The sequence below is a fragment of the Saccostrea echinata genome, unplaced genomic scaffold (genome assembly GCF_033153115.1).
Source record: "Saccostrea echinata isolate AGI-Se365-2 ecotype Australia unplaced genomic scaffold, CSIRO_AGI_Sech_v1 ptg000046l, whole genome shotgun sequence".
In the NCBI taxonomy this organism is placed as follows: domain Eukaryota; kingdom Metazoa; phylum Mollusca; class Bivalvia; order Ostreida; family Ostreidae; genus Saccostrea; species Saccostrea echinata.
This window is the reverse complement of record NW_026889795.1, coordinates 8,003,653-8,027,331: the sequence shown is the minus strand read 5'-3', so window position 1 is coordinate 8,027,331 and position 23,679 is coordinate 8,003,653. Positions and strand designations below refer to the sequence as shown.

Genomic DNA, 23,679 nt, shown 5'->3' with positions numbered 1-23,679 from the left:
TTCATCGTGCGAAAGCGGACATAATATGTTTGCATCCGATAGGCCTGTGTTTTTTTTTAAATTATAGGTCGGACTTATATACATGTGCATAGACCTACCAATATATACATGTATCAAGATACATAATCTTCCTGTCAGAAACTGTGTGTGATAGTCTTTGTTCTAGTGATCCAAATCCTAGTGTCTACATTTTACATGTAATTGAATTGGTAACAGTTTTCTTTAGGAGCTATTCTTTACAAAAGCAGGCTCCATGACAAGAATTTTCTGGAGTCAGTGGGGCATGGCGTCTCTTTATGAAACAAACACATGATGGATTATGGGGGATTGTGTCTACATTTATAAGATTAGAGTACTCAATTAAGACTTTACATTTCCGTTTTCTATTTTATTATCTGTGCACGTCTTCAAGAGATTTCTATTTCTTTTAGGTAAGTTTATTTGTTTAACAAAATTATATAAGATTGTTGAATAATTTTGAAGAAAAAAATAAGTATAAAAATTATATGGTAGATAATATAATTTCAGAGACAAAAAGAAAAAAAAAACACCTCTGCTTTAAATTTGATATGTACATATATTAAAAATGATGCCGTTTTAAAACAGTTCACTTGATTGTAATCCGTTACCGTTTGTATGTTTGCCTTACGTCCCTTTGAGAATTTTTCACCATTGGAGGCTGAAAATTGGACCTCTGCTTGGCTTTTATGGTCACTGGTTAGAAAAGGATTTTTTCTGACAGCATTTCCTGTAACATGAGACATCTGTTAATGCGATGTCAAGCGAAAAGTGGGTTTCTACATCCAACAAAGGGATTTGAACTCGCAATGTTAGGATTGACTCCATAAACCTCAACTTTATAACCACTGTACCACAATGGCAAACATTTTAACGTTATGTTATGAAGTAGCTTTGAATAAATCAGATTGTTCCAATATTTGGAGTCTTTTCCGATTTTAAAGAAAAACTGTTTCTTTTATGTATAATGTTGATTCCTAAAATTACCAGATTTTGATCGAAACAATCACAAATATTTGATATTTATGTCTTCTTTGATCATATGGGGAAAAAGACTTGTCAAAATAACACTTCCTAATTCAAATATGTTCTTGCTCAATATTTCACCAATTGGTTTATTGACAAAATCGACATATATTCAACTGTGATCATTCTAACTCTGGCTGCTTTTCTTCCCCAGTCTATGATCCTAGATCAAATGGCTCAAATTGATTGGCCACTATCCAGTTTAACATAATTATTTACAGAGTGCTATGGGTTACGAGAGAGAGAGAGAGGGGGGGGGGATTTTCCTCTCATTAACATTAAGCGTTTAATGTTCATTAACATTAAACATTTTTCTAATGAACAACCCGAAGGAAAACAATCAAATCTTAATTAAATGATGTGTTTCTAAAATGCTTCAAAACCATAATCGAATAAAACCAAAAAAAAAAAAAAAAAAAAAAAAAAAATCTAGAAAATCCCCGCAAATAAAATTCATAAAAATAAATCGACCATAAATGATGCATTGTATGTAAACACTGACTCCGTTATTTCAGTTGAAATGTGTGCGATTTACCTCACAACAAAGATAAATAAGAATAATTAAGCCTAAAATGTGATAATGATGAATTGGTATATCTGTAATATATATCATACATTCAATGACACTAGACTTTATTTCGGCCCTAAAGATTTTTCTAAACTTTGTACCTCGGTACTTTAATTTCATAGAGAACAACACAACACCACCTTCCTTTGAAAGACTTGATATGTCAGACCAGATCTTTAGGAAGCAGTTTTAATGGGAAAGGGGACCTGTCAGAAAGGCAGTATTAAAGGGGGCAACGGTAAATAAGTTGAGTTTACTAATTCATACTTAAAGGACTGTTAAGTGAATTGTTGATACGCTACAGAGATAGATGTGTAATTTGTGGACACACAACAGAAAACATTAGTCTTAATTGTGGAGATACCGTTAGGTGAATGAGGACACAATAAAGAGAATGTTTGTTGGTTGGATGGTGGAAAAACTACAGAGACCATTGGGTAAATATTGCATACACTAGAGACCATTGAGAAAATATTGCATACAATAAAGACCATTGCGTGAATTGTCGATACACTATACAAATTGTGGTGTGGATACCGTTTGACGAATGATGATGAACAAACTGCACAGTGATCAATCTAAAAAAATATACAAACAATACAAATACCTGAACAGGGCACAGGACGCCTCCAGAGGTGGGATCAGGTGCCTTGGAGGAGTAAGCATCCCCTGTTGATCGGTCAAATTCGCCGTGAGACCTATGTATTATCAGGTAGATGGAACATTCCGTAGTCAAATTAAGTATAAAAACAAAAGCATTACAATTGGTATGAAACACGTTGGCCACAATAGGACCCAATGATATGTTATTTGCCAACAAGGCCATTATAGAATTTACGAAACGCAGACTTTATACGAGATTGTTGAAATCCCTTTAACATCAACTTATCTGTTAGTAGCCTGCCTCTGTTAAAAAAATGATCGTACCTAGAGAATGCTTTCGAGTATCGACTAAGTTCAAATTGACAATTTCTTCTCTGTGAAAGAATTTTATCTTTCTCATATATATCTTTTCTTAATTAATTTCAATGTCTCCATTTCAAAGACTTCAAATCTGTTAATATCTTAAATATTATTTTCAAGTCGCCCCTTTTTATTAAATTTACAGTCATAGCAACCTTTATTTTATTGTGATTGTTTATCATAAAATCATAACTGACTAATCTGATTTTATACAGTCATTTAACAATAACAAAAATAAAAAAACCCATATACTTAGCAACCGATTTTTAGTATTATATATTTTTGTTTCATAATTTAAATTATCTCACTAAAACTGTCAGTTAATACGTGTTAAAAGTACTAAAAAGTTCGGAAAGTACATGTCATGTATTTTCACCTGAAACAATGTAAAATTCACATATTCCATAAGCTGAGCAGAAATTTCATACATTTCATAAAATTGAGAAAATACTTGAAATGCTGATTACACACATTAACTGTAACAGCTACAGAGACCATTGGGAGAATGTTGGATATTCTACAGAGATAGACTACACAGATTGTTGTATGAATATTGGACACATGAGAGACACCATCATTAATGTTAGATGATGAAACATTACAGGGACCGTAGGATGATGGATGCACACTTAAGATATAGCTCGGTAAATGGAAGATAACTATAGAGATTGTGGAGTGAATATTGGATATACTATAGAGATCATTATGTTGAATTGCTGCGCAATTGTATTACAGTTGGATGATTGCTGGATACACTAGAGATATAATTTAGTGAATTGTAGATACACTGCAGAGACCGTTGGATGAATGTTTGATACACTGGAGAAAAAGCTAGGAGGGTTGTACACAAACTATATTGATAAATATTGGATACACTAAAGATACTGTAAACCAACTTTTATTCGCGTGTGAGAATTTTTACGTGAGTTTCGCGACCTTTTATTCACAAATATTTCTCGCTGCGAACTATTCATTATACTCCCGCTTGAATTCTGGGAGTGTATAGTAACGGGGATGTCCGTCCGTCCGTCCGTCTGCTCTTTTTATTTTCTTTTTGGTTTTGTTGTAAAAATTGATTAAAATATTAATAAACTTATAAATACATGGTGTTTATGCATTGTATATTTTCTTTTATTTTCGTTCTTTGCCTCAATTTATTTCCTCTTCATTTTAAAGATAAACTTTCTCTCTCTCTCTCTCTCTCTCTCTCTCTCTTAAATTTAAAAATATATTATTAATGAGGGAACCCGTTTCATTGTTTGATATATCTGAATTCTACATTGTAGGTGAAGGTTAACAAGGCCCATAAGATGAAACTTCTATTCCTCATAACTTGTGTACTATGCGCATTTTCGGTGAACTGTGATACCCCTAGCCTGCCAATCGAAAGGCCAGCAGACATTCGTACAGAAATCCCACCATCTGATATAGTTTCTCCAGAGGGCCAAACTATCATCATCGTAGACGAAGACCCGATTATTAATTCACCAACGCCGCCACTGCCGCCACCAATAGCTGACCCAGATATACCTAATGGACTCGACATTGCAGAAAAACTAGCCGAAAGTAATATCGACCTTAGCTCCTTTGCTAAATTGGAGCCAGAAAAACTTAACTCTATTCTAGACAACATCCTTAAAACAGTTAATGAAGAGATAAATAATCCGCCTCCGTCCCCACCTGTTGATCCACCAACTCCTATCGATCAGATTGTCCAAGATGCAAGGATAAATCAAATACAAGACAACGAATTTGGATTGGCAGATAATGGACCACTAGATCAGTCGCAGATTGATAGATTATTAGGAAGCTTGCAGGGAGAAGGTGGTTTGAAACAGCCTAACATAATTGAAACACCTTTACCTACGCCTGATGTCCGAGTTCCAATATTGAACAGACCCACACCAACACCCGATGTCCCAGTTCCAACTGTGAACGACATTGGTCCTACACCAGGGGCTCCCCTCTCCGAATTTCCCTCAATCGATACAACCGAACTTGATAAGGAACTTAAAAACATACAGGAGGAAATTCTCAGAACATCAGTAGAAACTCAATTACCAGACCTAAGAGAACCAACGTTACCTCCTAACGATAATTTGGGAAGTGCTCCACTCGTGATTCAGGATCTGGAAAGGAACGAGCAGATAGACACAATCCCCTCTGAATTAGGTCTTGGAGAAGAGTTCACATCAACTGTGAGAGGAAATTTTCTTGAGGATGGATTTGACAGTGATCAAGCTAAGCGGCTAGCAACTTTATTAGAGCAGAGGCGTGAAATACAACGGCGTCTGAGAGAACAAGAGCAGATTATTATAAATTCACCCGCTCCAAATCCACTTCTGACCAGGAGAGCACCCTTCAGAAACATCAACCGCGCTGCAACAGGACGGCTAAATTTTTTCGATGAATTTGGAAATTCTATTGATGATATCTCTTCAGTCAGTTCCCCACTCGTTGGCAATAGCATAAGTGTTGGGCGAGATATAATAACTGATTCTGAGAGTTTGCAAAATAATCGGGTCTTTGATGCCCTTGCTCAAGCCGGACAAGTGAATGCGCCTGAAAATATCCGTCAGATATTCTCAGATGACGACGGAATCAATAGTCCTCCACCATCAATTTCAAGTCCTGGGATAGTAACTCGAAATCAAGCAGATAGTGCTTCTGCAAGAATAACGGAGGCAATGAGAAATGATCCTTATATAATGCCTGGACGTGCTCTATTGACTGATACTTCTGGGCAAACCCGGGGCAATGGTATTTCGTTTTCCCCACAGCAACAAGAATTGAATGCTTTACTAACCCAGAGAGAATTACTAGAGGATCAACTGTCTAGAATAAGTAGCGTTGACATTCAGACTACAGGAGGTGCTGGAGATATCCTTCCAATTCCCCGAAACACAAGACTTTCGGTTTCTGATGATGATAACAATGGACTACCAGAAAGAGTGTTAAACTTAGGATTAAACGAACGCGGAGACCTGTTAAGAGCTCCTCAAGGAACAAATACTGTAGGAAGAAGATTCAGAGCAGGATTATCAAACGTTGATGATTTCGTTCCTTTTGTAGGATTAGGTCGTCTTAGACAACAAAACTTAAGAAGAGCACTTACACCTTCACAAATAACAGACGCACCTTTCCCAAGAGGAGTGAGAACTGGTACTTTTTCCGAAAATGATGATATAGAGCCTCGTATCCTTGGATTCCAAAACCGCCGTGGATTGTCTAGTTCTACCAGAATTGGACCAGTTGTTGGCGACACACAAAGGTCCACTCCTTTATCTACTGCCTTCAGAAGTGGCTTTGTCGATACATTACCATCTAGTGTACGTGCTTCCTCAGGTTTTATTCAGTCTGACTTTTCAGGATCCTCGTCTTTACCTGATGATATAAGGGAATCGTTTATTGGTACTACACGGGCTAGACAAAACTTATTGCAGTCTGGAAGAACTTTAAGTGGTACCAGACAAACAGTACCAACTTCCACGAGTTCCTCTTCATTTTTTGGAACTTTATCTCCTAGACTTGACAGAACACCACTGAGTTTATCATCAGTGGATTTAGATGACGATGTATCTTCTCGACGTGGTGGTGACACACAATCCTTGGGAACAAGAAACAGTGGACGGGAAACTGGAGGCTTTTTAACACAAACTTTTGACGATTTCCCAGAATTCAACAGGCAAGTTGCACAGCTTATGAGCGGAGCATCTGGATTCGGTTCTGTTTCCTTTAGAAACCTTGCAGGTGATGATTTCAGAGAAAGATCAAATTTTCGCACTTTCCCTGTGGGTAATATAGGGAATCGTAGAACATTACGATTTTTCAGGCCACAGAGAAGAACATTTTCGACTCGAATATTTTAATCGTACATTTGATAACGTTGTGTAGAACTATTATGAGAATAATCTGCACATAGCATTCGTTTTTTTTTCCCTTTTTTTGTGACAAAATGTCATCAATTTCTGTATTTTGCTTTCATAAAAAAGTACTCATATGTTTGCATAGATTCAAAACTGATATATTGAGATTGATTTTCATGAGTGCATATTGTCTTCTCTCTCATGTACAACTTAAAGGTTCAATATTATACCTGAAAGATACATTTTCTTCTGAAGTGATCATGACGATCAAATTATAGCTTACAAATGGAGCAAAGTCGCGATCATCAACTTTTCTGACAATTTACTGCCACTTCGGACATTACTTATTATCATAACGTGGTATCTCTATAGTCACTATTTTATCTAATTTAATGCCAGTCATAAAATCCTGTTTCCTGTTTCTGTGCGAAGACTGCAGTGTTTGTGACGTCACTAAGGACACATCAAAATCTGTTGGAAATAATGGCCGCGACGGCTTGGTTGAACAGGAAAAAAAATGTTCGTAAGCCTCTTATAGGAAAGTTATTTTAACACACTGATGGAGAATGTCTATCACATAACAAAAGATATTACAGGAATGTTACAACTGTAAACTGTACATCATTGACCTTACATAAGAACGTTAATGATTTTTTTTTATTAAAGCCTTCGAAGTCTGTTTTATTTAGTACTGGACTCTGTAACAATATTAATGTAACTTTTGTCTTAAATGTTTAATTTACCTTATATAAACCAGAAAAAAATATCAATAATATCCTCGGCTTCTCCCCAGTCATCGACATACGTATGGTTAATATGAAACAGATTAATCAAATACAAAGTCCATATTGTATATTGTTTTCATCTTGTTTAAAATTGTGTGCTTGTTTTTTCTTTTAGATATTGACTAGATTGACTTTATTTTTATGCAAAAGGTGACCAAAATAAACGAAATAAAAGTGTTGTTTCATGTTTTAAAATATTTTTGGTGTGAATAGACCATCAGTTTGTATCTCTGACAAACCAAACATTTGCAAACACAGCATTTCTACCTAACTTATCCACAATTATTTCCTTAGAATTTATCACATTGCACATATTTGATGTGCACCAGATGTTATTACAAGCCTGGATTCCTATATATTATGTTAATTAGTGTTGAAATCCTGTACTTATAAATCTGCTTTAGTTAAAAAAAATAAATTTTATTCAAATTGCATGGTGTTCTACTGAAAAATAAATATGAAAGAAATTCTTTTGATTACCATTTGTATATTAAAAATGCAAGAAAGAATGATTTCTACATGTTCTGTTCACCGATTTGAAAAAAAAAAACAAAAACAAGGTAACTCAGGACGTTCATTAATACTTTGGGTAAAAGATATCTTTTTTGGAAAAAAGAAGTGACTGTATAAATGTTTAATCAACTTTTCTAAAGGATTAAGATATTGAATACAATCAAATACTATCTTACTAATTTGATAGCCAATTAATTTTATAAAGCAGCGCAATTATTTCTTAATATGTGGTTCATTTCAGGTTTGGACAGGATTGTTACCACGATTGTGATACAAAATGTTAATTTTCTTTAAATAAAGAATCTCATTTCTTATTTTTTTTCAATTGTCTTTTTGAAAATATATAAATGTAAATATTTCCAGTCACAGTCAAAATAATTTGAAAAAAAGATGAACAAGGGGAGAACTGTCAAACCGTTTTTTTTTTGTGTGTGTGTGAGCAGTACTGATAATTCTCACATAAATTATTAAAACATTTCTATTCTGAAAACGGTATGAGGTGACAACCCAACAACATCAATGTGCACTATGAACAAGTGCAACAACTGGCATTTCCCCCATAGATGATCAAATATCAAAATACAACATCCATGCAAATCTGTTATACATGTGCAATTGATCTTCCAAAGAAAAACTTCTTCTCTTGAAAACTGCAGGAGTAGTTATCCAGACAAATTTGATATACCTTATAAGCAAATAAAATGTTTCATAAAAAATGTTCAACAACTTGTATTTCTCTCCTAAAGTATCAAAAATCAAAACCCAAATACTATGCATATCTCTGATATATGTATACACTGTAAAAAATGTGCTTAGATGATAGACACATTTCTAAACACATTCTTGTCACACTTTTTTTAATGCGTTTAAATTTTAAACATGTTTTATTTCAATACGCGTAATGGAAAGTGTTTTAAACCTAAATAGTTACATGTTTAGAGTTTAAACACAATTCTAAACACTTAGATTTGTGTTTAGAAGCTAAACACTTCAACGTTTTCAACAAGGATCTGCAAGAAAACTAAAAGTATAAAAGGTATGTCCGTTTTAAGTTTTATTTACTTCTAAAAATCATACTAAAAGTAGCGCTCATACTTGCAAAAAAATACAATGTTTAAGGTTTTACTTTTGGACATTTATAACATTTAATCTTAGAATATTTTAAAAATACACTAGGTAGCCGATTTTGATAATTTTTAATTTTCAAAACAATTATCAGGGATTTTTACAGATACAATATCAATTTGTTTTTGACTCAAGATTCACATTATATAGTACAACCGTTTCTTTCAATATTTTTAAGAATTCTTTGGATGATCCTAACATTCAATCGACTATTTTAATAATTTATAATATTAAGTAGTACCGCCTAAACTGTTTTTGTTTTTGTCTGATACAATAACCTTGTTATCAAATACAATTTATCGTTGTCGAATGTTGACTGACGTTTTTCATACAAATTGTTTGGCCATAAAAATACTCTTTAGGTCAATACATAATTTCCATAGCAAATCTCCATCATTTTTAAAAACAATAAATACTCCTTTAAACAATGTTAATATCAGAGATCACTCTCATTCGAACCTAAAGGGTTGAACGTCATATTAATTATTTTTAGAAAAACTTCACTCAGAGCAAACAAAATGTAGAATGCTAGAGCAGTAAAAAGATTTGACCCAAAAAACAGAATATATATTTATTATACATGTATTTATTATGTTTATCCCAATAGAAGGGGGGCCGTATGTTTATTGACATGGTATACAGCCTGTCAAGAGTCTGTCTAGCTGTCATGAAATAATGTGTGGGGATGGAGAGGGGGGGGGGGGGGTGTCATATAATCTCTTTCAGGAGCCAAATAACCTATACTGTAGCATGACCAAGATCATGTCAGATAGGTCAATATCACAGCAATAAATAGTGAAATCGTAACTAGAGCATTACATTGTACTCTAGAATGGATTAATTTATTAACTTTTTCTTTTAACAAGCATAGATGTAGATTTTGCAAAAAATCTTTAATACCGTCTTTAGGGATAATCGTAAATTATAGTAAACTGACATACACATAAACAGGATGAATTCTTCGACAGCTTTTCACAGACAGTTCAGACAGTGCAAAACAAAGAAAAGATAAGAATGAAACACAAATTGTAACGTTTGCATGCACAATTAACAGAACAGTTCTGTTATAGAAACAATTTTAAGGACCCTCTATACGCTAAAAGAAAAAATAATTTTAGACATTGAAAAAATCATATTGTATAAAAGTGTAAATGTTGAGCTTACCTATTTAATTTTCGACATAGGTAACGTGGCATTTACCCACAGGAAAAAGGTTCATTAGCAAACAGAGTATTGCTGAACAGAAATCAAAACTTCTAACTCAACTGGGGAAAATACATGCAAATTAAGTGTTCAGCTGATTTATCTTGGCCTATTACAATGTTTAAAATGTTTAAAATGAATACAAATAGGGTAATACATTGTGGATTTCAAAGATCAAAGGGCAGATTACTCTAACTGCATAAAAATACTCCAGAATCAAAACTCTTTTGTGTGCATTGTATAGAGGGTTCTTAAATAGTTGCTTTCGAAAAAATTAAGGTATCAGTTTCGTTGCGATTTTCTTTTGTTCATTTTGTAAATGTTTTTAGCTATAGAAAGTCATTAGAAAGTTATACCACAAGCATATTTTCTCCCTTGTGTAGGAAAGTATTTCAACCAATAAAATAAATGAAAATTTCACACGATGCATTTTCTACCAATTACAGCAGAGAGGAAGTGTCTACTCCAAAAACTGTAAAAAAAAAATTCAACTCTGTATATCGTCTTCCAAGGTCTTAGTTTGTTGCAAATGTTGTCTGATAATTTAAAGTGTTTCATGACCTTGGATCAATTTTATATTCTTAGTAACTTGAGTTTCTCAGTGGACCTACTGCTACGTCCCTCTCCCTTATTTTCATGCATTGCCCGTGATATATCGTTGGTAAATAATTGAACGTTTTCTTTGAATTCTCTGATCCTTATTATCACGTAACAGTGATAAATAAGAGGAATAACATGTTTTAATTTAAGGACCCCAGTTACACTTGGGGCTTGAGGTACGTGGGTCAAATACTGTTTAAATACATGCAATTTTCATAAATCCTTTTTCCATACTTCTTGGTCATTCAGCAGGCATGTATGTTAATAATCAGAAACTAGCATTCCCTAAAAATATTTAAAAATCAGGGACCATTGTTCATTGACCAGACCCGAGTTAATTTGGTAATACATGTATAATGAAAGGCTAAGTAATATTGAAATAAATAATAATAATAATATATGTAAAAAATAAAATAAGTCAGGGATAAATTGTTCATATGTTTAATCTTATAATACGGCGTACCTTTGAAAATCTTATAAATCAGGAACATCATGAAAGAATGATTGGACATAAGAGTCCTGAAAAAAGCCGTAAAATGAGGTTTTATAAAATGCTTAGTATAAGCTACATGTACTATTTAGGATTAGGTGACTTTTGAATGAGAGAAGATAAGGTGTTCATACTTGATATGTGTATTACCTGAAACAATTCTATGTTTGACCTACTCATCTTAAATTTTAACTTTGGTCTTAACTTTTGCCCCAGAAGAAACAAGGCTTTGATTTCTTTTTTTTTCACATGTTCATTAATTGTGACAAGAAATTTCGGTTTGTGGTATGATATTTGATCAAATGACCTTGATCTTGAAGTTTGATGCAGTCTTAAGAAACTTTAATCTTGGCCATAACTTTTATTAAATCAAAAATTTAAATCTTTTCTGTATGATGGTAAGACAAGACAGGACACAGGCAGAGAGTTACAAAATGCCATAAATAATTGCATCCCAACCCTTAAGACACCGAAAGTCGGGGAAAACAATTCTTTGAATTTGCTTGTTCTACTCATTTATCTATTCGCCATTTGACTTTTTTGCAATAAAGTCTACCCAGAAACCCAAAAGAGAGACACAAGATCAGTGGTGCCTTTCGCACTGTCAAACCATTTTGGTAAATGCATTATTTCCTCTTTAGAATATTAATTTCTTTCTCCAATAAGAAAACTAGCTATAGAGGTACTATAAGCACTGATCTCATAAAAAATGATACCCATGCTTCCATATGAGTATATGGGCAAAGTGAATTTCTTTTCAGCATGTAAATGAGATCCTGTGAAAGTTCCACTGAACTTCATTAAATACGTCAGTGTTTATATATATATTTATAATGTTTTCCTAATCTTATGATGAATGCATATCTCAAAAATGTTTAAGGTAATTAAATCCATTTTCTAATCAATGTAAAAGTTGTCTAGATGTCATACTATATTCCATTGTCATTGTGTTTTCTTTCCTTATATATTTTTTTAATTGATTTTTTGTTTTGTTTTCTTTTTTGTGCTTTTATTTTAAATCTAATTTTTTTTCCCATATTTCTTTAACTCTTAGCATGACAAACTTAAAATGTTTCAAAATCTATAATTTTTTTTATTCGTTCCTTTTATTACATATTAAAATCTTAAATGATTAAAAATGAAGAAGTTATGTTATTTAGATTTGTATATGAGATTATCTCCTTCCGGGTTCAATAGAGGCAAGAGTGGAAAGTCTCAAAGAAGAATTTAAATGAACTAAAAATACCTAGGGTTAATTACATGCTTTATAAATAACGAATCTAAAATGCATTAAACGCCATCTTGTTCTGATTACAGTTTGTGTCTTAACAAGTAGACAATCATTAGATTACAGTAGAAATAATTAATTAGTTTACAGATCCTTTCGTACAAAAACACTAAATGTCAATCCGTCTCAAACAGTATGGTCGCGCACCTGTTGACGAGTCAGCCATCACGAACTAATTGTGACAGATCTCTTGACCGATTACTACGCACCGATGTATTCATACTCTGGTGCGGTCAAATTGAACAGAATTTGTGCAAATAGTTCATAAACTTACAATCGTGCAGTTCAGGAATGTTCTGGAATCATATCCTTCTGTACGTTGTGTATAATATTTTCTTTTTTACAAAATCAATAACAAAAATGATAACGAATAAACTTCATGCTATTTAATGAATGTCCTTTTTATGTGTTGGAAGATTTCTCGTTAGTGATGGACAACATTTTGATCTAAGGAATCAGGGAAAGGTCATAAAATATAAACAGCGAAACGATTCTTACACACATGTAGATTAAATAAGCTTCTAATCTGAATCATCTGTCAAATTGAGGATGATAATACCATCAAAAAGAAACTTTTTAAAAATGTAAGCCATGCTCTCTTTGATGAAGTAAAAAGGAAAAAAAAACTTTATGCAATGGTTGTCTATGAGAAGGACATAACCTTTATTGATTTCAAGTGAATTTTTAAGATAACAAGATTTTATAAAGAGTATAATACAGACAATTCCATCAATATCTTAAGAACCTAAAAGTTGAAGTTTGAAGCCAAAGAGAAAAGTCATTGAAAGCAAATATTCCCTACTGATTTTAAGTTCAAAAATTAAAACAACATAATTTATGTCGCTTACCAAAGTCCATCAACATGCGTCTGGTTGTCATCAAATTTTGTATTCAGATTGAGTTTGAGGAGATGAATGATTAATAAGATAAATGATGCCTATTCATTTCCAGATGAAAGAATCACAAGGTTTTTTTTTTGTCATATCTATGTCAAATGTCTTTTGTTTGATAGTAATCCAAATTCAAATTAACACACAAATTGACCTAGTTGAAAGGTGACCTCTTTCAATTTTTAGATCAAAAGGTCAGAGGTCATCTGGGTTACCATGGTAAAAACAAACTCTATTCATGATGAAGTCTTCTGTCTATTTTTATCCAAATATATTGTCCGACAAATTTATTGAAGTCTTTACTCGAATCTTAATACTTCGTTTAAGATGCAAAATGGTCGGCTACTTCTATGTTATCAGTCATGTGAACCTGGTTCATTTCACTTTCATCGTTATCTAGCAATGCATATTTAACTGTTTTAAAATGATTCAAAATTGCTCAATATCCCTTCATTATACATTGAATACCTTAACTAAAAATAAGGTCATTAAAAGCCAGAAAAACAAAATTCTTGTATGATTATCTTTTAACTTCCGCTTTTCAAGACGAAGGTAAATAAAATTTTTGGCATAATCTGCACATGTATCACATATTGTCCCCTCAATGTCCTAGGAACATCTTTTGATAATCAAAGTAAAGCTGGTTGTTAGAATTGCTTATAACAAGTAATATAAATATTTTAAGAATAGGTTAGGAGGATATATATTATTTTTTTTTGTTTGATAAGTCATGACTTCATTTCAATGGACCGCATCACACACCTTCCCCGTCTTCCGCGAGAAAATCCCAAAATGATTTCTCTTTAAGTTTGTAAGACTGAAAGTCAGGGATTCGTGACAATGAAAAGACTCTGCTATAAACCACAAAAAAGTTTAGTTGTATCAATTGTCTTTATTATTTATTCAAATAGGTTGTATTTCTAAATTTAACTTGAAATTTAATTGTTCGCGAATTCCCAAGTGCATAAGGCCACAAAGAGGCCTCATTTGTTGGATTCTAATCTGTATAAGCAATGAATAAAATGATAAATAAAAAAAAATTATAAAGAAAATGAAAATTAAGGAATAAAAACGATATCTTTTTTTAAATCAATGAAAGAAGTTATTTTGCAGTCTTTGTACAAACTAGTAATTGTGGTCTAGAAATGTTTTCTGTCAACATTTATAAAGGAAAGAATGTGTAATTAAGAGGAATTTAATTGAACGGAACTAACGAATGAAGAACTATTTGGTATGTAGGGGGGAACACTATTGATTGATATCAAGTGATTGAAAAGTGAACAAAACCCAATAAATAGACATAGAGCATTGTTTGTCCACTAATTGTACGGGGCAATTCATTTCGGGGACTTATCACACAATCCAGGTTTGATGCGAGTGTCTTTTCTTAGTTTATTTCATTTTTATATTGTTAATTTCATATGTTTAATACCTTAGATATTTCCTTTTTTCCTCAAACTCAGATAGAGCAAAAGAACCAAGAAACAAGTCCTTGAGTTTATAAATTCAGATTCCTAGTCTTTTTATGAGTTTTCAATAGAGAGTATTTCAATATATAAAATCATCTGGATATTGGCAGTACTAGTATATTCCTCACAGTCATTTTAGTAGAATGAACTGATATTCTTTTTTATTTCTTGTTCAAAGAATAATTGGCTTATTATTATTGTTTATGCGATAAATACACCTTTTTAGAGCAAAACAAAGTAAACAAATAAAAAAAACAATAATGGCAATATGAATATATAGATTTTAAAAAGATACAAATAGAAAAATAATAATTGTCTCAGAATATATCAACATAGTCGTTTTTTCCTTAGGGAAATAGAAATAAGACAATAATACAATCAATAATTAGTAGTTATCTCCAGCTTTTAAATTAATACATTTACGGAAAGAGAATATATTTTCTACGTCATAATTAATTAATATTTCGGAATCCTGTTTTACGCTTAAGAAACAAATCTGATCGCATGGAAAAATTATCGTGACTTTGATTTTGTTCTAAACCTAAATATGCATCCTCTGTTAAGGACTTAAGTAGAGGATTCTTTAGATTAACCATTTTACTTCAGGCCCTTAGGAACAGGGAAGGGGGGATGGGGAGGGGTTCAATAATGTTGCCAGTATATGCTGTACGATAGGAGTTGTAGTGAACTTGTAGTTGTGTCCCTGAATAATAACACGTGGTGACCTTATTATTTTATTTTTGCTTGTCAAGGAATATTTCTAAGGTTGTGCCCCTTCCAATAAATTTGATAGGTTGTGTCCCCTTTCCAAGCTAAAATTGCTTCCTAAGAGCCTATAATGTGACATGCTTTTGCAGGATGGGTCCAAGACCACTATTTTTAGCTTTAGTGAGTTTAACGTGCACCGTTTATGGTCAAGTGGGAGAGGACGTCCAAATGCCAGGCTTACCAAACGTAAATGATATTATGATAGAAGACGTCCAAGGAATCCGACGACAACAAGAACAACAAAGACAACAAATACAACAGGATCAACAGATAAGGCAGCAACAACAAGCAGAAGTACGACAACAGATAATAGAACAGCAACAAATGGACCAACAGAGGCAGCTACAGCAACAACAAATAGACCAACAACAGCTTTTGGAAAGACAACAGCAAATAGAGCAACAACGTCTGTTAGAGCAACAACAGATTAATCAACGTAGACAACAACAAAGAGGCTCGAATGTACAAACAACAGATAGGCCGATAACAGCGGGGAACATACAGGTTGGTACAAATAATAGATAGGCAGCTAACAGCGGGGAATATACAAGTAAGTACAAATAACATATAGATCGATAACAGCTGGGAACATACAAGTACGAACAAATAACAGACATACCGATAACAACAGGACACATACAGGTCAATACAACTAACAGATAGACCGATAACAGCAGGACACATACAGGTCAATACAACTAACAGATAGACCGATAACAACAGGACACATACAGGTCAATACAACCAACAGGTAGACCAATAACAACAGGCCACATACAGGTCAATGCAACCAACAGATAGACCGATAACAACAGGATACATACAGGTCAATACAACTAACAGAGACACCAATAACAGCAGGACACATACAGGTCAATACAACCAACAGATACACCGACAACAGCAGGACACATACAGGTCAATACAACCAACAGATACATCGGTAACAACGAGACACATACAGGTCAATACAACCAACAGATACACCGACAATAACAGAACACATACAGGTCAATACAACCAACAGATACATCGGTAACAACGAGACACATACAGGTCAATACAACCAACAGATACACCGACAATAACAGAACACATACCAACTAATGAAAGCACAATGAAAGCAGGTAACATATATGTAAATAAACAATCAAATGAAAGGTCAATAACATTCAGGTAAGGATTAAAAATCAATAAAAGCAGGTAACATTCAGGTGAGGATATAGACCTATAAAACAGGTATCATATAGTTTTGGTCCGAAATTATATATTCAATTAACTGTTATAAATTCTACCATCATATTTAACAAATATAGCAAATATATTGTGAAATTCCTTGGGAAAAAATAACCCAATTCAGGGCTCTCGATTCTCTATAAGTGGGTCCATTGAATGGCCCCACTCCCAATGCAAAAAATGTACCTCTCTCTCTCTCTCTCTCTCTCTCTCTCTCTCTCTCTCTCTCTCTCAAATGTTAATTTCCCAATTTTCTTTACAAAATATTTTTTGAAAATAATTTTAATCGATGAAACTTAATCGCCAACAAGTGAAAGTAAAACAAACTAGTTCTGTGTTATCTGTATAAATTAATACATGTTACCTATATTCGTAAACTGGTTCGGCTTCAATAAGGAACCAGGTTTTCCCAAGTTTCGCCGAAATGACGAAAATTTTCCCAATTTGAATAGCCCTGGCCCCAGTCCCAGAAAGTTGTGTGAGAGCCTTGCAGTTAAAGCTTAAAACTAACACTATTTTATTAATATCTAAAAATTAACATCTCAGACCCTCTCTTTTAATTTTCTATTCTGAATATAAAAGATAATTCCAACCATTCTGCTTGAATTCAGAAAAATGTCATTACTTTCAAATAATTTTATTGCTTGTTAAATTTTTGATGCCAGAAAAATCATTTTTTGAGTGCAGAAAGGTCCAATAATTGAAACCTTTTTTGTTGTCACAAATTCTAAGGTGACTATTCAAGATGAAAAAAAATGTGTTGGTCCCATAATTTATTTGGATGAAAAATATTAGATTTGATAACAGGATCCAACCTCCTTAAGTGACACAGAAGAAATAAGTTGTGATAACTGATTAATAAGTAAAATGCGAAATCGTTTTCGTCAATCTCCGATCTTACTTTTTATGGAAATTTCTAGAACCTCAGATGGCATCGAACCAGATGTTAAAAAGAAAAACTAGGCGATTATCAACACCTGAATATAGACATAAAACTTAGATGCAAATGGTTATGGAAATAATGGTAAAGCAATTGAAAACACTATCAATTGTGAATATATTTATATATCGAAAACTACTAGTAATTTAAGTTGTGCTAATAAATTTACCGGTAAAATGTGCATATTCGTCACTGAGAGCACCATGGCAACGAATCCGAAGTGCAATTTGTATATACATGTAGTAATGTAGTTCACATTTTACTAAAGTGGTTAAATATTTGTCGTTTAATCAATACATTTCAGTGTTTCTTTTTCTACATACAGTATTTTGTATTAAGTTGCCACGTTTATAGAGGTTTTATCAAGCTCCAGTCACAATAATCATCAATTTCTTTGTAATGCTTCTCATTTATTGCCATATTTATTATATTTTCTATTCCAGTTACTTTCATTTTCGTGGCATAGTACACCTACACCACTATACTGAGTCTTTGGAAAGTTTTTCCCTCGTATATTAACAGAGTTTAACTGAATTTATCTTAACTATTGTAAGAATTTTTATCAAGTCCTCTTTTTCAAAATGAAATTTGAATTCCGACCTTATTATGGTCACAAATGTATAATATTCGTTCCAAAGGGTAGACATTCGCCTTTAAGGAAGCTCTAAACACTAATGAAAAATGCTTTTTGGACTTTGAGAAAAATATATCATATCAAGGTGCACATATTCAGTGTATCTAGTTCATTTTCAACATAGGGTACCTGCCCTATTTCTGTAGGAAAAATGTTCAAAGAGAATGAATTATCTGTGAACAGAAATCGCTGTTGTTTACTTACATCGGAAAAATTAATGGAAATGATGTATTTAATTACTTAATCTTAGTCTAACATAAAATTAAGAATACTTTAATTCATAACAATTTGTGTCATTAATTGTAGATTCCCATTTATTCTATTTTTTCTTCTAAGGGCAGATCACTCTAACTCAATAAAACTACCCTACAAATAGTACTCTTTAGTGTGCAGTGTTAAGAGCTTCCTTAATAAACCAACAACAAAAAAATTTCCACAGGTGGTCTATAATGATGAGCTGAGGAATATGATGAAAACTTATGACATCACTGTTGACGAGATCAGAAAGATGCTGGAGATATATGCTCAGGGAGGAAGTGCCACAATTACCAAGACGAGGAAGAACCCGGATACAGGGGTTCAAGAGGTAAACTTATTTTACCGTTAACGGGTTCAATAGGTAAACTTATGTTAACGATGAAAGGATCTCACCAATACGAAGCTTAAAAAGAAAACATATGTAATCTCTAGAGACCACATGAGGTAACATTTTATTACTGTAAACGGTTTCAAAAGTCAATTGATGTTACCGTAAACGGTTTTAAAAGGTAAACTTATGTTACCGTTAACGGCTTCAAGAGGTAAACTTATGACATTTTTAACGGATTCAAGAGTTACACTTATATATGTGCTATCGTCAGAGGATTAAAGAGGAAAGTTTTGTATATTCATTTCAGTTTTAGCGTTTCATTAGATTCAAACAATAATGAAATGCTTAAACTGAAATGAATATGAAAATGTCTTGTTAATATAAATATATTATATATAAGAAATGTAGCTATTTACAATTAATCCCAAATATATATTACACTGACAGGTAATTACGTTAGACTTCGAACAGTTTACAAGCCCAAGTCGGCCCGGGGGTACACAGATACCCACTATAACCCCCGACGCCAATCCACTACCCGGGGAACCAATAGAACGAGGAATGAAACCAGGTGAAGGTACTGATGTCATTAGCCCAGCGGAACCGAGGCTGGAGGAACTAATGGACGCGGAAGCATTTCTGCGGCAGAAGATAAGGGAACTGGATGCTCAGTTACTGGCTTTAGACAACGCATACCGAAATGGTGAGAGAGAGAGAGAGAGAGAGAGAGATAGAGAGAGAGAGACTCAATTATTGAAAACTAGGAAATTGTCTGCCCCGTTTTATTTTGGCACCATTCGTCTTTGTTGCAATGGGGCCACTTTAAAATAGGGCGAATTGAAAGAAAACAGAGTTGTTTCTTTACTAAATTTGTGTCTGGAAAAAATTAAGACGAGGGGAAATCGTTTAAAAGTGAGAGAAGCAAAAATAACACAATACCCTGTATACAGTATTAAAATCTTCATATTCTTTAAAATTTCTGAAGGTATTATGGAAGAAATACTATCCCTTACAGTGTCAACATATCTTGATAATGCACATACAAGAATTCATAAGAGTTGATACTACGAATCTGAGATTTATGCTAATTTATGTGCTAGCCGTATAAACAGCATTCATGCTTTTGCTTATAGCTGTTAAAAATCTTAATTCAATTTCTGACATTTTAGCTCTTTATGTTAATATTAAATACTAAATACTAAAATTCCTAACGGTTAAAGCAGAAGATAATGGAGTTTGTCTTTATTTGACCGTGTGCCTGTCAATCAAAACTCGAACCAAAAAAAATAATAAAATAAATAAATCAAGCATCAAAATTTCTTTCAACAGAACTTTTATGAATGTTATAATACCATTCTTATTTTGCAAAAATCTTTCAACTAATAACAGACTCAAAACTAAATTTTAATTCTTAATAACTTTATTATTGAACTAGAATATAAGAAAAGTTGCAAATTCGAATAACATTAAAATAAAAACATATCATGAAAATTCTCCTTTATTTTCATAATTATTTCAAATGTATTATGAATTTAAAATTTTCACATGAGTGTTCTCAGTTTATGGTCTTAAAACGTGGCACTCTGAGTTAAAAAAAATACTCTTATTAATCCACATACATATTTATGTTTTATATTTTTACAATCCTTTTTTCCGGAATAAATGATAACTTATTTTGAATATTGTTATGACCAAATTGAAAGAAATTTTGACTTTTAAAAACACCGATGAACAAATTTTCTATAAGTCTCAGATTTTTAATTTTATTTTATACAGGACAGCTAACAAGAGTGACCAGAAATGAGAACGCCATCTTAAACAGACAGCAGCGAAGGGAAGCTGAAAGAGACCTCAGAACGATTCAACAGGAAATCAGTAGAATGTCACCTCAAGCCAGAAGAAATCTACCTCCCAAAGAGGTCTTAGGTCCTGCAGATGATGGGCGTATAAACCCGATAGATGGAAACATGCCACCATTAGTACGCCCAGGGGATATGGATTTTGGACGTGGACAGTCGGGAGAAATCGATCCAACTCGACCATTCCCAGAAACACGATTGCCAGGTGATGTGTCGTCCAGAAGAATGGAGAGCAACATTCGTCGTATTGAAGAAGAAAATAGACGTTTATTAATGCGGCTCCAAGAGTTGAGACGAAGGAGTCAGATGTCGGGCCTTTTTGGAAGGGAAGCGGGAAATATGCCACGAAATAGTTTTGATTTGGAGAGTTTTGGTACCGGACGACCACCCTATGGAAGGCTTCGTGAAGAGCTCTTGAGAATAAGGGCCAGGGAAATGGACATTCTAAGAAGACTGAGAATGTTATCATCACGATACACTCAACTGCTAAATAGGCGTGGAATACCGGTTTCTAGAGACGGACTGACCATGCGCCGACCTTTGAACAGGCGGATTAGTTTCAATGGCGGCAGGCCTCAATTTACCGATCGACGAACATTAACGGGTAGCATCAATGGAGGTATGATGCAAAATCCTCGAGTGCGCCTAATGTAGACGGAGTTTAGACTACGGACCGGAATATCTTCATGACATACTTAAATTCATCTCAACCCTGTATATATGTATATTCCCACCATGCTCTTTGTTGCAAATAAAGTATTTGCAATCAAACTTTTGTTGCGATATATTATGTTGATATATTATGCTTTGAATATCTGTCATTCAATTTAAGCAACAGTACTGATATTCATGAATAATAGATTGTCAGAAATCATTAAATCATTCTGAGCGTACGCTAAATAGTTGTTGATTATTCCCTCATAATATTATAAATTGTTTCACTACGTAATCTCAATGCTTAATATAAAACTAGAGACCATAATAGCTTTAAAATTTCAAAATATGACTTTTTAAAAAGAGTACTACTGTAAATGTTTAAAACATTTAACCTATACAGTCAAGTAGATTTAGACAAATGCAGTTCCTATTCTGATTTATACATGCACCTCAGAATGGCAATAAGGTGAAATTTAATTTTGCTAATAGCATTAACATTTCATGAAGTGTGTGTGACCAGTCGATAAAGGATGATTACTTCTCTAAGGCATCTGATCCCACCTCTGGTGTTTCTAGGGATCCGCTCTTTTATCCTGTTCACAATTTGTATTGTTTATGTAATTTACTAGATCGAAAACTGTTTCTTAATTTTACCTCATGCATGAAACACAAATTGTAAAACTCCAACCACATATGCAGTGAGCAGAAAAATAATATAATTTTGATATTTGCAAATGAGAAATTATAAAAACTCTGACTAGAACTGTACCGTAGTTTGCAGTTTAAAAAGATATGTGAAAATTATATATCTTTAAAATGTGACTACATTAAGAGGTAACAATGGTAAACAAGATATTTGAGAATTACAAATCGTTAAACTTACGATTGCATCATAGGTAAGCAGACAAATGTTTAAAGGATATGTGATAAACTAAAATTGTAAATCTCTTATTACAACAAAAGTACTCAAAAAAGTTACGGTGAAACACAAATTGTTCAGCTCAGATAACACCTGTAATGGACAAAAAATGAAAAACGAGATGTGAATGATGCTCAAATGTAAAAAACAGACCACATCAATACATGTAATAAGCAAAAAAAGGTAAACAAGATATATGTGAAACGCAAATTGTATAGTTTTAAAGCAACGTCTTGGCGAAGAGAAAATTATGATGATCTGCACACTGAAGAAATATGCTCAAGCTCAAAAGTCCATTCAAACAATACAAATCAGGAGCAGAGCAAACACGGACGTTTAAAACATCAGAGGTGGAACCAGGTGCCATGGAGGAGTAAGTTTCCCCTGCCGACCGGTCACAACCATCGTGTGCTCATTGTAATGAAAAACAGAATAATCCGTCGACTATTCAGCGTGTGAATAATCGCCCAACAATAAGTATGAAAAAATGTCAGTCAGCATTTGACTTAATGATAGATTGTATTTGCTGACAAGGTCATTGTATCGACCATAGAACTCGCGAAATGATGACTTTAAACGAGACTGCTGATAGTTTCATCAACTTGTTTGTCAATAGCTTGTCTCGTTTTAGAAATTGTTCATACGTAGAACATGCTCATGCGTATCGAATCAACTTAGAATCATAAAACCTCATATGCAGGTGACAGTGGTATGTTGCTACATAAGTAAGGAAAGTTGACGATTGAATAGTTAAAGTCATCATGTTTATCATAAAGCTTAGTTTTTAGGTTACCATAGCTTCTTTTTTCCCGCAATGAATGCCTTACCAACAATCAAATTTAGATTACATAATGGCTGACCATATTTCGTTCTCTCGTTAACGAGACAAAAGTTAACAATGAAATTGGAAGTCTTACCCTTTTTTGAAAAAAAAATTGCAGATACATGTATACTGTGGATAAAACGCTCTGTTAAAATTTTGCACTCTATTATGAATATGTAGCTAACATAAAACCTCATATGAGGTCAGTTTAGACCCTCCAAATTTCCTGTGCGGTTTGATGAGGCAGATCAAATTCAAAGATTTATACATCTGTAGGTATACACATCTGTGCTTGCCCCAACGGTTCCACGGTCAACATATTTGGCAGAAATGTGTGAAATACAAAGAGTAAAACTCCAACTACACCAATAAAAGGCAGAAAAATGAAGAACTGCGTTAAACACAATTTGTTAAAATTTCGACTACATCGATTCCTAAGAGACTTATGAA

General features: G+C 33.4%; 2 protein-coding genes across 2 annotated transcripts; both read left to right on the top strand.

Annotated features, from left to right (window-relative positions):
* Positions 1 to 373: 373 nt before the first annotated feature.
* On the top strand, positions 374 to 7,405 carry LOC133201899 (uncharacterized). The gene is made up of 2 exons (XM_061337689.1): positions 374 to 431; positions 3,862 to 7,405. The coding sequence occupies exon 2, from the start codon at positions 3,886 to 3,888 to the stop codon at positions 6,442 to 6,444; it is 2,559 nt and encodes an 852-aa protein (XP_061193673.1). The 5' UTR covers positions 374 to 431; positions 3,862 to 3,885; the 3' UTR covers positions 6,445 to 7,405.
* An 8,259-nt stretch (positions 7,406 to 15,664) lies between these two features.
* Positions 15,665 to 21,601, top strand: LOC133201897 (uncharacterized). The gene is made up of 4 exons (XM_061337687.1): positions 15,665 to 16,076; positions 18,822 to 18,968; positions 19,419 to 19,674; positions 20,748 to 21,601. Exons 1-4 carry the CDS (start codon positions 15,741 to 15,743, stop codon positions 21,482 to 21,484), a joined length of 1,476 nt encoding a protein of 491 aa, XP_061193671.1. The 5' UTR covers positions 15,665 to 15,740; the 3' UTR covers positions 21,485 to 21,601.
* The last annotated feature ends 2,078 nt before the right edge of the window (positions 21,602 to 23,679 follow it).

What these genes read in the sequence shown, in the direction of transcription:
- LOC133201897 (XM_061337687.1), top strand. Translation starts at nt 15,741, where the DNA reads ATGCCAGGCTTACCAAACGTAAATGATATTATGATAGAAGACGTCCAA. An exon ending in TAACAGCGGGGAACATACAG is followed by an intron (nt 16,077 to 18,821) that starts GTTGGTACAAAT and finishes AAATTTCCACAG; the next exon opens with GTGGTCTATAATGATGAGCT. An exon ending in AGACAACGCATACCGAAATG is followed by an intron (nt 19,675 to 20,747) that starts GTGAGAGAGAGA and finishes TATTTTATACAG; the next exon opens with GACAGCTAACAAGAGTGACC.
- LOC133201899 (XM_061337689.1), top strand. Translation starts at nt 3,886, where the DNA reads ATGAAACTTCTATTCCTCATAACTTGTGTACTATGCGCATTTTCGGTG.